This window comes from Trachurus japonicus, chromosome 9 (genome assembly GCF_045865225.1).
Source record: "Trachurus japonicus isolate A0001 chromosome 9, Traja_1.0".
Lineage (NCBI taxonomy): Eukaryota > Metazoa > Chordata > Actinopteri > Carangiformes > Carangidae > Trachurus > Trachurus japonicus.
The window spans coordinates 10,880,333-10,895,868 of NC_140915.1; the positions used below are offsets into that span (position 1 = coordinate 10,880,333).

Here is a 15,536-nt window from a genome sequence, read left to right on the forward strand (position 1 = left end):
AAAAAAAACACAGTGTGAAGAGAACAGGTGAGTTATTGTAATGACTCCTTAATAATGAACATTGTTCTTTAGTTACTGAGTCTTTTCCCTGGGATTTGTAGGATGTAGAAAATCTCCGGCCTCTTGATCCTTACAGGATTAAAACTGATCCGTAAAACGACTCCTCATTAGTTCTTAAAGCTCTTTGACTTCTCGCTGTTTAAAGTCGCCGTGCAGCGTCGGAGAGTTTCCCAGTGTCGGTGCCCCTCAGTGGTCACGAGTCACGACCTGTGTACATTCATTTTATTTATTGCATATTGAATCATTTCTAATTGCTTGACGTGGCATTTAGACTCGAGGAAGATGCTGAACCACATGTACTCTCAACGATAAGGTAATTTATCTGCACTGCAACGGGTGTGTGTGTGTGTGTGTGTGTGTGTGTGTGTGGAGTGTGTATTACAGTTTTCTTTGACACTTTTTAAATATCTCTGTCTGATTCATTGTTATTTTCAGCAGAGACAGCTCAGTGATGTGCAACATTAAAACCATTTAAATGCCATTTGACCTTAAACCAACACTAAGGAACTTTTCAACCTTCATATAATATTTTCATAACTTTTGTGATGGTACATCGACTTACAACAGGTTGAATGACACCTCTGTCATGGCCTGAGGGGGTCTGTATCGCCTTAACTGGCACTAAGCAACTTTGAGGAGCATGGTGGGACACCGGCTCTCACTTAAGTTTCACTTTCACTTTCGTGAGTCACGACGAGGAGGGATCAGGCAATACGGCACCTTTCCGTCGGATTGTGTTTGTGTGTTTACTGTGAAATGATCCGCTGGAAACAGAAACTTAGTTTGGACGTCTTCTGTTAATTTCCATGCACCAGGAGATCAGGATGTTTACGGCGCTACGCGCTGGTGCTCATGGGAAATGGAGTCTTCCTTCAGGCAAAACACTACCGCTTTGGGCCACTGGCGCCGCCAAACTCAACCAAAACTGAAAGTTCTTTAGTACTGCTTTAAACTTTCTGAAGTTCATTGAATTTACTGAAAGGTTTTTTGTTGTAGAGTCAAGGGGATGCAGTCTATATTTCAATTCAAGAGCTTAAATCATTCATATTTCAGGAAAGGTTTGAAAAAACTGGATACAAAAGTTTGTCTCGATATTTCAAAGGTAGTTCCAGTTTGTCCAGATGTTGAATCTGACAGGGACACACCGATGCATCAGCTGAACATCGGTATCGGCAGATATTCGCCTCATTGACTGACATGGGCCATCGGAAAATACCTATGACATACCTGTTTTTTTTTTTCTCTTTGTGGGGGGATGTGTGAGATGCAAGAGGGCGCGTGCACATTCAATTTGTTCAAGTTCAGTGATGAAAAACGTCCTTTTTTTGTGAGAAATGGAGATTTCTTGGAACAACAGAGAAACAACATTGGTACCGGCATTGGCCATCGACCAAATTGTTAGTTCATATTTATATTTGAATGTTTTTATTGGATTTGACATATTTCATACACACAGTGTTACACACAGTATATAAAACATTTAAGAAATGCAATGCTTTGCACACACACATCCATAAACATTATAATAATGAAAAATAAATAAATAAACAGACATACCGACAAAGAAAAGCAAAAATAGCTGCATAAATATTGCAAAATAGCAACATAAAAATAAATAAATAGGTGAATAAATAAAAATTAGGGCTGTCAAACGATTAATTTTTCTAATCGCGATTAATCGCATTTTTTCCATAGTTAACTCGCGATTAATCTCTATTAAAAATATTATATATGGCGCTTTGGACTTTCAACACTACAAAGTGTTATAATCTCTAGACAAACAACTTTTAGACCAGACCTAGCAGGCCTAGTACCTAATCATAACACATGATGCATGAAACTCACACAGAATTGAAACGAATTGCATCCAGTGGAAATTGCCCTTTACTTTGCTACGCCCCTGCCTGGCCATGTGCATTTGTTGACAACAGAAGCCGTCAAAAAATCAATACATCGCCACGTGCATTTGTTGACAACAAAGCCGTCAAAAAATCAATGGATGGAGCTGTGGATATATGTTAGACTGTGTATATTTGTGTAGCAACCAACTTGAAGGTGCTTACCGCCACCTACTGGACTGGAGGTCCCACACTCCAGTCCTCCAGTCCAGCAGACAGAGGACAAAATGGGCCGCGATTAACCGCGATTAAAAAATTTAATCGCGTTAATTTTTTTAATTAATCTAATCGCGATTAACGCGTTAACTCTGACAGCCCTAATAAAAATTAATGTTAAAAAAAATAATAATAATAAAAAAAAAATTAACAGGGCCATTGTAATTATTTACTCGACAGGGAGCTTCTCAAAATATAGTAGGAATGGTTGCCAAAGCTTTTTGAACTTTCTTTCCGAGCCTCAAATTGTTATTTTAAATATCGTCATCGGTATCGGTCCAGAATTTCCCAGAAATCGGTCCATCTCTAGAATCTGATGATGATAATGCTGAATTATATTTGTGTTTTATTCTGCAGCTCTGGGAGACAGCTGAGCGAGGTGTTTGTCCAGCTGCCGTCCAGGAAGGAGCTCCCAGAGTATTACGAGCTGATCAGAAAACCTGTGGACTTCAAAAAGATCAAGGTATGAGGGATAATCAATCAGTCCACACTCTGACACCGTGTTTATAACTAATTTAATAATCAATTAGATGTATTAAAAATATATAAGGAGAGCTGAGGAATCAAACCGTGTGTCGTTTTTCTTCCTGCCCACAGGAGCGTGTGAGGAGTCATAAATACCGGAGCGTGGGCGACCTGGAGAAGGACGTGATGCTGCTCTGTCACAACGCCCAGACCTTCAACCTGGAGGGATCGCAGGTCAGAAACCCCCAAGAACAGTGGGGATTTTACTTTTGTCTGATTGAATCCTTAATTTTTCATGCGTGTGATGGAGAAGCAGACGCCCGCAGGTTTCCAATCCCCTCCCAACCTCCAGAAACAGTTCAGCTCTGTGTCAATAATTAAGGAGCATTAAAGAAACCCAGATGTTTCTGCAGCTGTAAAAAGGTAAAGGTAAAGGTTTACTTTCCACTGTCACGTGAAGGGAAACTTGTCTAGGGCGCCAGGCCGCTGCATTGCACACATCCATCACAATTAAAATACATCACAATACATAAAACATATCAGTAAGAATCTCAATATACCAACTCGTGATCCAAATGGAGTTACAATGAAAATCGAATCAGAATATACACTGCAAAAACTGAATATTTGTCTTATTTCTAGTCAAAATGTCATTTCTAGTCAAAACAAATCTCATTATACTTAAAATAAGACTCATCACATTTAAAAAGTAGCTTGTTTTTAGACACTTTTTACTTCTTTCAAGCATATTTTCACTTGAAATAAGTAGAAAAATCTGATAGTGGAGCAAGTTTTTCTTTCTTATTACAAGCACAAAATTCTTGCTTTCACTGGCAGAATTTTCTACTTATTTCAAGTGAATATTAGTTTGAAACAAATGAAAATGATCTAAAAACAAGTTCATTTTTAGGTGAAAAGAGTTTATTTTTGACTAGAAATGAGACATTTTGACAAGAAATAAGACAAATATTCTTGGAAAGATTTTGAGTTTTTGCAGTGTACAACAATATAAGTCGATAATCAAAGTGCTGCTCAAGGTGTAAGAAAGGGAAAAAAATGGAAGTGCTGTTTATTTCCATTCAGTAACTTAATGGAGACGAGAATAAATGAGTTTTTGTACCGATTCAGTTTACAACAAGGTATTCTAGCTGAGTACAGATGTTTCATACAGACAGGAGTAGCCTGGTTCTCCATGCGTCCTCAGGAACCGTGAAGTGGATTTAAAATGTTACCACCTCATCAGTTCATCCCCTCAGACATTAGTGTTAAACTGTGTCATAATCAGTTTATAGATTTGTCAGACAGGGTTTAGTGGGGTCACGCTGACCTTTGATCTTTTGACCATTAATTTTAATAAGATTCTCTTTCACACGCACAACCCCCCGGGGTAAATGTCTCATTAACAAGAACACGAGGTCACAGTGACCTTGACCTCTGACCTCTGAGCTCCAGAAGTGGATCACTTCATCACTGCCTTCCCTCAGGGATCAACTGGAAGCACAAACACAGAAACATAAAATCAGGTTTAAGGCCTTTTCACACCGAGGACGTGACCAATAAAAGACAAGAAACTGTGAAATATTCAGCGGCAAATATAGACGCCACGATTATAAACCAAACGGTAACACTTTACAATAAGGGTCCCTTAATTAACGTTAGTTAGTACATTATTAAGCATTAATTAACTGTTTACAGATATATTAACAATCATTATTATCAGTTCAGTTCAGTTTTATTTATATCCCGAGGGAAATTGGATTTGCAGCAAGCATTACAAACACAAGACAAAAAACAGCATCCAAGACATCGACATGTCGCTAGCCATGTCACAACATAGTGCAGTAATACATTAAAAAGACAGTACGAATAATAAAAACATACTACTACTACTAATAAATTACTGTTGATAATAAATAATATGTATATGTATGTTGATAATATGTATGTATGTATCTTAGGATTAATGTAGCCTATTAGTAAGCAGTTCATTAATGTTTAATACTCAAAGTTAGTTAATAAATTATTAAGTAATAAAAGTTTAATAATGTAATTAGTTATCATTATGTATGCATTACTCATGAATTAATTAACGTATTAGTTTATATATTAATGCTTAAAGCAGAAGTAAGCGATCCGGTCGTTTTGTCTAACTTCTTGTCAGCAGATGGAGTTAGCAGCCCCCGCCCTCGTCATGGATCTATTGGTCCTCGTCCCTACGTCACCACATTCACGCGCATCCCTTGGCTGCACACACAGAGAGGACTGCCCCTTTATGCCGTTCTCTCTCCTCATTGGATAAAGGTTGTAGGATACAAGGAAAGTTTTCTCCTCGGCTTACAGCAGAGCAGAGTGACTGACAGACCCGTGTTTCAGACCAAACACTCTATATAAGTGATTGCTGTCGGAAGATATAACTATTTAAGACTTATATTAACACAAATATTCTGCTTACTTCTGCTTTAATTAAGGGACCTTTATTGTAAAGTGTTACCAACCAAAGTTTCTCTTTACATCGGGTGGTTCTTCTTCTCCTCCACGTCGTGTCTTAAATCCGTTTAACACAACTACTCGTTGATACTGCTGTCATCTTGTTACCAACTTCACTGAATCCAACACAGCAGCTCACTGTCTGATCAATATCTGATCAATATCTAATCACTGTCTGATCACTGTCCTGACAGCCGAGCTTCACCAGAAGTCGTCCTTCATTTCATTGTCTTTGTAAAGTTTGTGTCTTTTTGTCAAACGAGACAAGGTGGTGAGAGACACGGGTTGTTCACATTGTTGTCATGGTGTTGTGACGTACCTCCTTTTCAAGCTACATGATTGGTTGATGCATTTTTATACGCCAGGTGAAAGCTGAAAATTAGGTCGCATTTTCGCTGTGGTTTGAAAAAGAATATTGACACATCAAACAAAAATACATCCTTTAGAGTCTAAAGGGTTTTTAAATATCTATGTCAGGGTGAAGTGGAGGAAAGAGCAGATTTTTATATTGTTTTCTAAAGCAGCAGTCAGAGGTTCAAAGACTCTCTCAGTGGGTGGAAGCTGCAACAAAGACCTCATACGATGGCATGTTGTAGTAGTAAAAAAAAAAGAGCTGAAAGTTTAAAATTCATGAGAAAAACTTCACACAAAGTAACAAATTTGCAAGAAAAAAAATTACAAAGGTGGAAAACTTTTGAGTTTTTCTGAGGGCAAGTTGCGTTTATTTTCTGTGAAGGTAGAAAACAAAACTACACTTTGCAAGGTTTTTAAACAGGGTATCCGCGGGGTCTTGAAAAGTATTAAAAGGTGATAAATCAATTTTGGGAAAATTAAGACCCTTAAAAAGTATTAAAAAGTCTTTTCACGACTTTATAAAGTCTTACATTTTCAAGGTTTTTTTTTCTGAATTAGCTGTCCAAGAGTTTGAGTCCTAAAAAACATTGTAAAAGTGTGTGAATTTATTCATTTTATTAAAGAACAAAGATGAACTGGTACATAAAAAAGAAAAGAAGATTGTTGTTTTTGTTTTTGAGTGGAGCAATGTTTTTTTGTTTTGTTTTTTGATAAACTTTCCCTTTGATTTATTATCCTAGCCTATTTTGAATTATGTTGTATCATAGTGGTCTATAGGCTTTATCACAAACTAAAACTGTTAAGTTTTAAGTGTCACTGATGTAAATGGTTACAGCTTGAAGTGGCCGTGAGGTATTGAAAAATATTGATACGGTCTTGAAAAAGTCTTAAAAAGGTATTAAAATTAACTTCAAGATTCCTGTATATACCCTGTTACAGATGTGGCTTGTTTTTCACTCTCAAACTCATATGATGCCTTTGCTCTTCCAACCTTGGGAAGTGTAGAGACGTGTTTCCTTCATTGATTTAGAAAACAAACTAGAAAAGAAAAAAACAGACACATTTTTTAAAGTTTTATCTCACACATTTGTGATTTTAAACTTGAAAATTCAGATTTTTTAAACCTAAAATGCCCCTAATGCACCATCACAGCCTTTTTCAGATGTGTGTGTGTGTTGGCGGTCCGTGCTCCCGCTGAGCTCCTCAGGCAACACTTCAGTCGAGTGTATTTGCATAACCTTTGTTCCCTGAGTGGCGTGACTGTTGAGCATCAGCCGTAACATATAAAAAGCAGAATGTGATGATTGGCGGCCGCTCAGAGCTGCAGCGAAGACAGACATGATGTGAAGAACTCACAGCACACACCGTCTGCTTCTCTAATGTGGAAATCTGCTGCTTCTCTAAGTCTCATGTCAGAGTAAATTGAATCCACACGGATCAATATTCGTATCATTTCTCACCATTTTCTGGTATTTGATAGAATCAACAACCAATTGGTTGATTAAAACTGAAAATTATAATCCATAGCAGTCGAGGAACCAAACAGGTGAAGGTTATTGAGGTTATTGAGGCTCACTGACTTGTATTTGTCCTTTATCCACCATCTTGAATCCATCTCCATCCATTCACACTTCAGATTTTCTCTCTCGTTGATTCCTCCACTTCTTTTCACAGCATCTGCTCTTGTTTATTTATTTTGTATTTCTCCGTTCAGATCTACGAGGACTCCATCGTCCTTCAGTCTGTGTTCAAGAGCGCCAGGCAGAAGATCGCCAAGGACGAGGTGAGCGACGACGACAGCGACGAGGACGAGGATGAGGATGATGACGACGAGTCAGAGGCCGAGGGTAAGAGGACACACACTCCAACATCTCATTTAAATAGTACGGTGTGAACCAGCTGAGTGCTGCTCAGGAAAATAGCTTTTGGTTTTACGCTATGAGATAATAACAGGACATTACCAGAGTTGTTTTAGAGGTAAATGCAGAGACTGCTTGATGAAAAACTGCTCCCGACGGGAACGCGCATCAGCGGTTTTGCATGAATTTACCCCTAAAACAACTCTCTCTCATAACGTTCTGTTATTATCTCATAGCGTGGTGAATGTGCAGGTCACAACTTGTCCACCAGAGCGTTGTGGAGTTGTTGGGTTGTGTATTTGATGAGTTTGATGAGGGAAACCAAGAAATCCCATGAGCCTCCGTAGTGTAGCTCTGAGCAGCTCACGGCTCTGCTCTGCCGTTCTAAAAATAGCTTGCACCGACAATTAAAGGTAACAAACCTACTGCTATGTCTATAGCGATTATGGCAATGGGCCAATTTGCCAAAAAGTTTAACTATCCCTTTAAAACTATTTTTTTTAAAGATATTTCTGAATTGCTCATCTTTGCCGACTCTTATTTGTTCCTGACCCTTAGATAGTATCTGCACTGGGGAAGAAATATTTGGCATTTCCTCCCACAGCAGCTCCAGACCATAACTCATTATAGTGGATTTAACTAATTAGTAGAGACAGTTTATTTTATTCCTGAAATCCCTCTCTTAACATTTGCCCATTTTGGGACAATAAAGAAATTTACTTACTTACTCTGTAGTGTTTACTCACATGCACATTTTGAAATATAATATAATATAATGAATGGTGGGCCTCAACTTTTCAACTACTGATCCTAGAAGTGAAACTGATTGTTTTTAGTATTGATTACTCTCCTACTGGTTATTTTCACAAGCAACTGATTAATCCAGTTCCCAGAGCTCAGTGTCACACAGTGGCTTCAGTCAGGACACAGAGGATTGTGCTGTGGATTTAATCTTAACTGGATAAAACTGTCATTTTTACCCATCAATCATCTTCGCTCTGTGGTCGCCAGTGACAACAGGTGTCAAGGGGACACTGGTGAGAAGGGAAACTCAAGGTTGAAAACTCAATTCGACCTGAGAGTGAGACGACGACGACGGTGGATTTACAACAAGCCTCCGAGCTCAGTCAAGTCAAAGCTGCTGGAGCTGAAGACGACAGCGTCTCCTCCAGACCGACGCAGCCGCGGAGGAAGAGCCAGGAGCGCTGGGATCGACTCCACAAATCCAGCTTTTAGACGCCGCCAAAGGGGCTTCGACAAACTTTTGAATTAGGCGTCTGAAAAGTTTCGTAATTGATTTTAGATCTTGGATACATTTTTCAAACATGTCTTAAAAAAACACAGATTACCTTAAACCTCATGGGTTATTGAGCGAAGACTAATGGACGGTTTTATCACTTTAAAATGAAGATGGAGGGGTCTGACTACTTCCTGAAGCCACTGTATTTTATCTTATCGTATGTCTGAGTCCAGATGTGAGTGGAAAATGAGCGATTCTGGATACGAAAACAATGATTAAGACTTAGGGTGAACTGTTTTTCTTGCAGCCAAGTCTGTGCGGGTGAAGATCAAGCTGAGTAAAGAGGGGCGGAGCCACGACAAAGGCAAGAAGAGGCAGAGCCGAGGGAAGGCCAAGCCGGTCGTCAGCGACGACGACAGCGACGACGACCAGGACGATAACGTAAGTCAGTCAAAGGTCAACGTCACAAAACAGGATTTTGACCCAAGATATCAGGAACTTGATCAAAGTTTATTTTATAAGGATTAACCATCTTATTTTTAAAGGGGTCCTAACAATACAAACAAAAAAACACACAGAGATACTACAACTAAGACAACACACATGAAGACGCAAACATCAGAGAGACAAAATACATGAATATACACAACCGCTACTGTAGGTGGCCAAAAATAGGCCACAGACAAATGAGCAGATACTTGCCCAGCAAAACCATGAGATAGAATAAATAATTTAGGAAAGAATATAAAAATACAGTGAGTTATATATAATATATCGGTGCAATACCATCTGAAACATGTGCAGTTGAACTCAAAATAAGAAGACAAACTAAATTTAAACTAAAAATTATGTTAAGGATCATGTATTTGGAGGTCAATTATTCTTTAGTCTTTAAACAGAAATGCCCTTTTTCCAATTGATCCTTTGAAGGGGCAGAAAAGTACACAAGTATTAGTTGAGTGCTTTAATTTATATATCATTTTTGAATATGAATATGGAGTCAAAAGTTAAAAGTAAGTACGTTTTTTTTTTACCTTTAAAGAGGAACTGTCGAAGTCAGGTCTCTTCTCTGTTTTGCTAAGCTTCCTCTCGGCCATGTGCATTAGTTTACAGCAAAGCCGGCGAGAAATCAATCCATGTAGCGGTGGATAACGTTACATATCATATATGATGTTACGACGTGTATATTCGTGTAGTTTAATCTGTCATGAATAAGAAATTACGGGTTACAAGGCGTTTTTGTGTGGCGGTGCCGCAGAGACGTGAGCTGGGACACCGGGTCGGAGGCTCTGATCTTGCAAGGTTGGTTTTCAGCCAAGAGAAGCAATAAGTGACACACAGGGGGAAGGTAGAGAGCCTCCATTCTCCCTCATAACAAGTTAAGCCTTTTATTAAACCATCAAAATGACTCCGAAGCTGTTTAATGAAGGTAAAAATGTAGCATAGTCAAGCTATAAATCCTGCCTAGTTCCTCTTTAAAGGGAATTCCTTCAAATTTGCTGGAAACCATGGATGAGCCGATTAGATTTTGGGTCTCAAAGGGGTCAAAAGGTCACACTAATGGTTAATATTTTCTGTCACAGTGGATAAACCCGTACCATAGATGTTCCCATCTCCACGGTGACAGGTCGTACAGGTCATTTGATCTGACCACATCTCTGTTGCACCTGAAGCTCAGTGGGCGTTTTTTTATTGAGCTGCAGATTCAATATGAGCGATGCCACCTGTCACGTTGTGGAGCTGCTGATCGGATTTGAAGCCGCGGTGACAAACCTCACACTTTGTAATTACTGCAGGGAGCTCACACACACACAGAGTCTGGGAAGTGAAGGTGACATTTTAATAATCCAGGTGTGAGTCTTCTTGACATTGTCTCAGCATCCAGGTCGTTGTGAACTAAACTTAAAGGGATAGTTCACCCAAAATTCAAATTTCAAAGTTTGTAAAAGCAGAGAAGAGGAAGAAGACAAATAAGCAAACAGATGTCAACAGTTCAGGGTGTTAAATATTTGGAAAATTAATGTTTTATGTGCACAAAATGTTTACGACAGAGATTAGAACTCGAACTAATGAAACGTTTTCATGACGGGTTAAACTCCACAGTTTGCTCTTTTCATTAGATGATTGTTTTGTCCATAAAACGCCAGCAAAGAGTCGAAGATTCACTGTGAGTTCAAGATAATCAATTCAAACTGTTTGTTTTGTGTCCAAAACCAGAAATATTCAGATGTTAGAAAGAAAAACAACAAATCATCATATTTCAGAAGTTTTGACGAGGAAATGTTTGAATTTTGAACTTTTTTTTTGCTTTGAAGATAGAAAGAAAAGAAAGGGTCCAAAGTTTATAAACCGTATAAACTCCCTTATGAGACGTCAGTTTTAAACTTCTAGGTTGTTTATTCCAATAATGTGACTCGGTCTGTTCACACCACGGTCAGCTCAGTGTTCGCTCGTTAGTGAGAAGTGTGAGACGTCACTCTGTCTCATGGTGGGAGATGATGAGTATTGTTCTTCCTCACAGAGTCGGTGACGAGCTGTTTTTTTTTTTAAACCTCAGAGGAGATGTGGATTTTTCTAAAGCAGCTAAAAACAAAAACACCTGGATGTTGAAACTGAGCAGTTTGTGAATGTGGAGGAAGAAAAGCGGATCTGTTTGACGTGCTTTAACAAATTAAGTCTAATTCTGAGAAAAAGAGACAGTATATAGTATTTTTTTTTTTTCAAATTTTTGGTCACTCACAAGTCGAGAACTTTATTCATCACTTACACAGTTATAATACAGCTTGTAGGCCCCGTAGACTGTGCAAATAGGAAAGATGAGAGTAAAATAAATTATCATAAAAAATAGAATAGATAACATTAACAATCACACTGGAGAGTCTGATGGCCTGAGGAAGCAGCTCCTTCTGAGTCTCTCATTGTGGAAGTGTTTGCTGGATTTCAGCCGCTGATCAAGGAGTTACCATACATACTGTAATATCCCCTCATCCCATAGGGCGACTGTTTAAGATATTTAAATAAGTGAATCTGCTAAAAGTTGATGATGTTGTGATGGCCGTCATTTCCCGAACTGCTACACGCTCACTTATCATTCCAACCTTTAATTTCAGAACAGGAAACAAAACTCGTTGTACCATTTTCTTTTCTTTCTTTTATATCTACTGTATCAGTTAATACATGCGTTGTCCATACATTTATAATGCACCATGTTCACATACATCTGCAAATGCATTGAATTTCTTTTTGATCCAAAATACTGGCAGAAGATGCAGCCTGTTATTGGTTGGTGCAGTACCCATGAAACAGCTCAGGCTGTGGTAAATATAGATGAAGCACAAATATCAAACACTTTAAAATGTCAGGTCGTTGGTGAGAAGTCTGGGACCAGAGGAGAAGCTGCCTTTTTTTTTTGGATTAAGATTTTATAGAAAAACATTTTTAATCTTCCTTTAAAATATGTTATTTCCCCCCAAAAAATCCATAGGTTCTTATAATCTGTTTACAAAGTTCTCCTGTGCATCAGAAACATGTTGCATCTTGTACGGTCGTGCGGTGTCAGATGTTCGGCGTGACGGAGATAAATCTGAAACTCGGCTCCATCTTCAGATGTTTCTGTCGTTACGTAACGTTTACCACACACACACACACACACGGTGGCGGTGATGATGATGATGGTGGTGATGAGGCCCCTGTGGCGACCTCCACGCCGTAAATCTGCTGCAGTTGATGCTCGTGCTGTTTATAGAGTTATTAAATATACTCCAGAGTTCATCGCTGTCGCCACACACTCTCCCTCCTGCAGTAATAATAACCCTGACTTCTCTCTGGTGGCATTTACCTCGTGTGTGTGTGTCTGTGTGTGTCTCCCCATCCCAGAGCAGAAATCCTTACATTGATTGGCTAGTTTTAAAAGGGTTCTTTATAAGTGCCGTAGTTTCTTTAAAGCCGACGTGAAAAGGTCGAGCGGTGAAGCCGGAATGAAAACACAAAGACGCTGTGATAAATATAGAACCATGTGTTAGACACAGGTCATATCTGGGGAGAGAAAAAATACAAAAATACAATTGGAAGCATCTCTGACTCATTTCCTTGATAAATGTCACTGTTTACACCAAGTTTACCAACCAGAGACGAGACGGGCTGATAAAACCTGCAGCAACAAGTGTCGGCCCTTGTTCCAGCAGCAGCTGGTCGCCTTGACGATCCGTCGCTGTGAGCTTCGTCCCCGCTGCCAGCTCAGGTTGTTTTCTTGATCGACTCATCCACACAGACTTGAGGAAGTTTTTTTCTCTCTTATGAATTATTTATCTGGCCTCCAACATCGCCTGAGTTTGGGGGAAAGTGTGGCCATTGTGACGTTTTCTACGTAACAAAGCAGGATTGGTCAGGAAATTAAATTACCTCACAGTTCAAAATTCTTCACAATAACTTTATTATATGTTGAATTAGAGACGTGTTTGCTCTGCAGCACTGAGCTGGTGCATCATTCATATTCCCCACAGTGTTTACAGTCACTCCATCACTTCATTTATTACAATCCATGGTGTGAAAGTTCACCTTGGTGGTTTGGAGCGATGATGTTCAAAGACAGAAGAAAGTAAAACACCAGCTTTTCCTTTTATGGATCCTATTCTTTTCACTTGAAACAGCTTCTTTTCTTTTCTTTTGAACCTAAAATGATGTATTCGCGGGTATTGAAGAGGGAAATCAGCTGTAGCTTGGCTTCGCCCACTTAACATTTCTTCCACTTAATTTTCATTTCCCTTCAGTTCTCTGTCTGGGATTGAAATGCTGTCACAGCTTTCCTCCTGCAGAGAATCTACCAGCCAATCAGGAAACAGAGGGAGTGGCTGAGGACAATGATGTTAAGATGGAAGTTGTAGTTCATACAAGGCCTGTACGATATCAGCAAACTGTCCGATGTGCGATGACACTGTTCATGAGAGTCTATGGCAGTGTTTTTCAACCATGGGGTCGGGACCCCACATGGGGTCGCCTGGAATTCAAATGGGGTTGCATGAAATGTCTAATTAATAAAAATAATAATAAAAATACTGATTTTTTTTTAACTACTTATTATTCTTTTAAAAATTATGATTAAAAACACCACACACAATCTTAAAGGGACAACGAGGAGTTTTGGAAAAGCGAAGCGTTTTCACACTACATTTATGAGCCTCCGCGCGCACCATGGATTTCTTTGACCGACGCAAGACAGACTCATGTTTTCATTCATCAAGAATTAAAGTCAGAGGTTCGAAGACGATCAAATACCGTCGTTGTTCCGACCTTAAACGGCGATTTGGCGGCGTTATTCTCATGACTCGCCGCAAAACCGAAAGTAAAGAAACGCTGGTCGAGCCAACCAGCGTTTCCCCCACCACTAATAATAACAAAATAACAATAGAGACAGAACGATATATTTATCGAAAATGGGCCAATTAACAAGTGTGGGTAACGTAGATTCATCCACATTAATATGAGACTTTTTTATTGTCGCGGAATTTTTCGTTCTGCCGATGGAGAAACTCCTCGTTGTCCCTTTAAACAACTGTATTCTATACTTTCACTTTCTTGAATATAAATCCAAATCCAATCCAAATAAAATGCAGCATATAAAAATATCTGAGCTGGTGCATCTTGATTCATGTGCAGTCATGTGATCGCCAGATTTGTGATGTCAAATGAGGTCATGAGCCCCAAAAAATGTTGGGAACCACTGGTCTGTGGACACCGATTCAGACGGACTCTAGTGGTCGTTAGAGGAACTGCAGGTTTTGGATCAAACGCAGGCATCACAAAGTTTCCCCCTTCATCACATGTCCTGATCTATTCTCAGTCGTGCTGTTTTTATTCGAGCCTCCAGTGACTCCGACCCGCCGGGTTGTTGGAGGTTAATGTAAACAGCTCCGGTCCACGGGTCGGCCCAAAGCCAGGTTAACTCTGAATATTAATGCAGCGGCTGATTCCTTAAGCCGTCCATCAGAAACCTTTGTCTCCTCTCGTTTGTCTCTTTCTCTTTATCGCTGCTGATTACCAGCTGAACTTTTTGCCTCTTGAATTCCTCAAAGATGTTTTTTTTTAAGTCCCTCTGAGCAGGAGGATGTAGAGACGTAAAAGTAAAGAGCAGGGCTTCACCTTTAAACCTTAGTCTCTCCTCACAGCGATGTATTTTATCCAGCTGGCGATGACCTACACTACATCACACCCAGCTGCCTGTAAACCTCCATCTGTCCTCATGCTCTGTATCTCTTTCTCCACAGGATCTGTCCGACAAGAGCAAGAGCGACGACGAGTGAGAAGTGGATGCCAGGAAGTGAGGATATTGTTTATGGCACTTAACAAAACAAAAGGACAATATCTCCCATTACTGTCGTTCATGTGCATATTCAGATTTTCTTTCTTTTTAAATTTAGCTTCTTCTTTCATCTCGGTTTTCGTCTCTCTGTCCCTGTACTGTGTGTCGACGCCCCCTCTTCTTCCCCCTTGGCTTGGAAATGTATTACTAACAATCAATAAGCTACAGCAATACCAATCTGCGTATATTCCTGTTTTTAAAACAATTTTGTAGTATATTTTTTAACTCTGTGCTTTAACTAAATTTTAAATTCTGTATGAAAAAAGTAAAGAAAAAAACAAAAACAAACAAAAAAAAAGATTTGGACATGCCACAAGCGCTTATGCTTAATTTGTACTTGCTTGCTTGCACTTTTGGAAGATTAAATCTTAATATCCAAATTTAAAAAAACATGTAATAAAAACATATATATAAATATGCTATATATGTAGCCGCCGACGTCCAAGTAAACTTGGAGAGCCACTGGTGAATAAATAAACGGCAATCAAGTTTTTAACGTTTAGTTTTATTGTTTCACCTCGTGCAGTGCCAAATGTGGAGAAATGTAGAGAAATTGATCGTTCGCTAAAGCCAATAAGAGATTGTCTAATAATCGTAGC

The 15,536-nt window shown here is 39.2% G+C and overlaps 1 protein-coding gene across 1 annotated transcript in view; it reads left to right on the plus strand.

Moving 5' to 3' along the window:
- smarca2 (SWI/SNF related BAF chromatin remodeling complex subunit ATPase 2) overlaps positions 1-15,235 on the plus strand; it is a 74,763-nt gene extending 59,528 nt beyond the window's left edge. The window contains exons 30-34 of the mRNA XM_085785907.1: positions 2,532-2,637; positions 2,772-2,873; positions 7,195-7,327; positions 8,887-9,020; positions 14,843-15,235. Of these exons, the coding sequence (XP_085642033.1) occupies positions 2,532-2,637; positions 2,772-2,873; positions 7,195-7,327; positions 8,887-9,020; positions 14,843-14,878 (511 nt within the window). The 3' untranslated portion in view covers positions 14,879-15,235. The remainder of the gene's footprint in view (positions 1-2,531; positions 2,638-2,771; positions 2,874-7,194; positions 7,328-8,886; positions 9,021-14,842) is intronic.
- Positions 15,236-15,536: the final 301 nt, after the last annotated feature.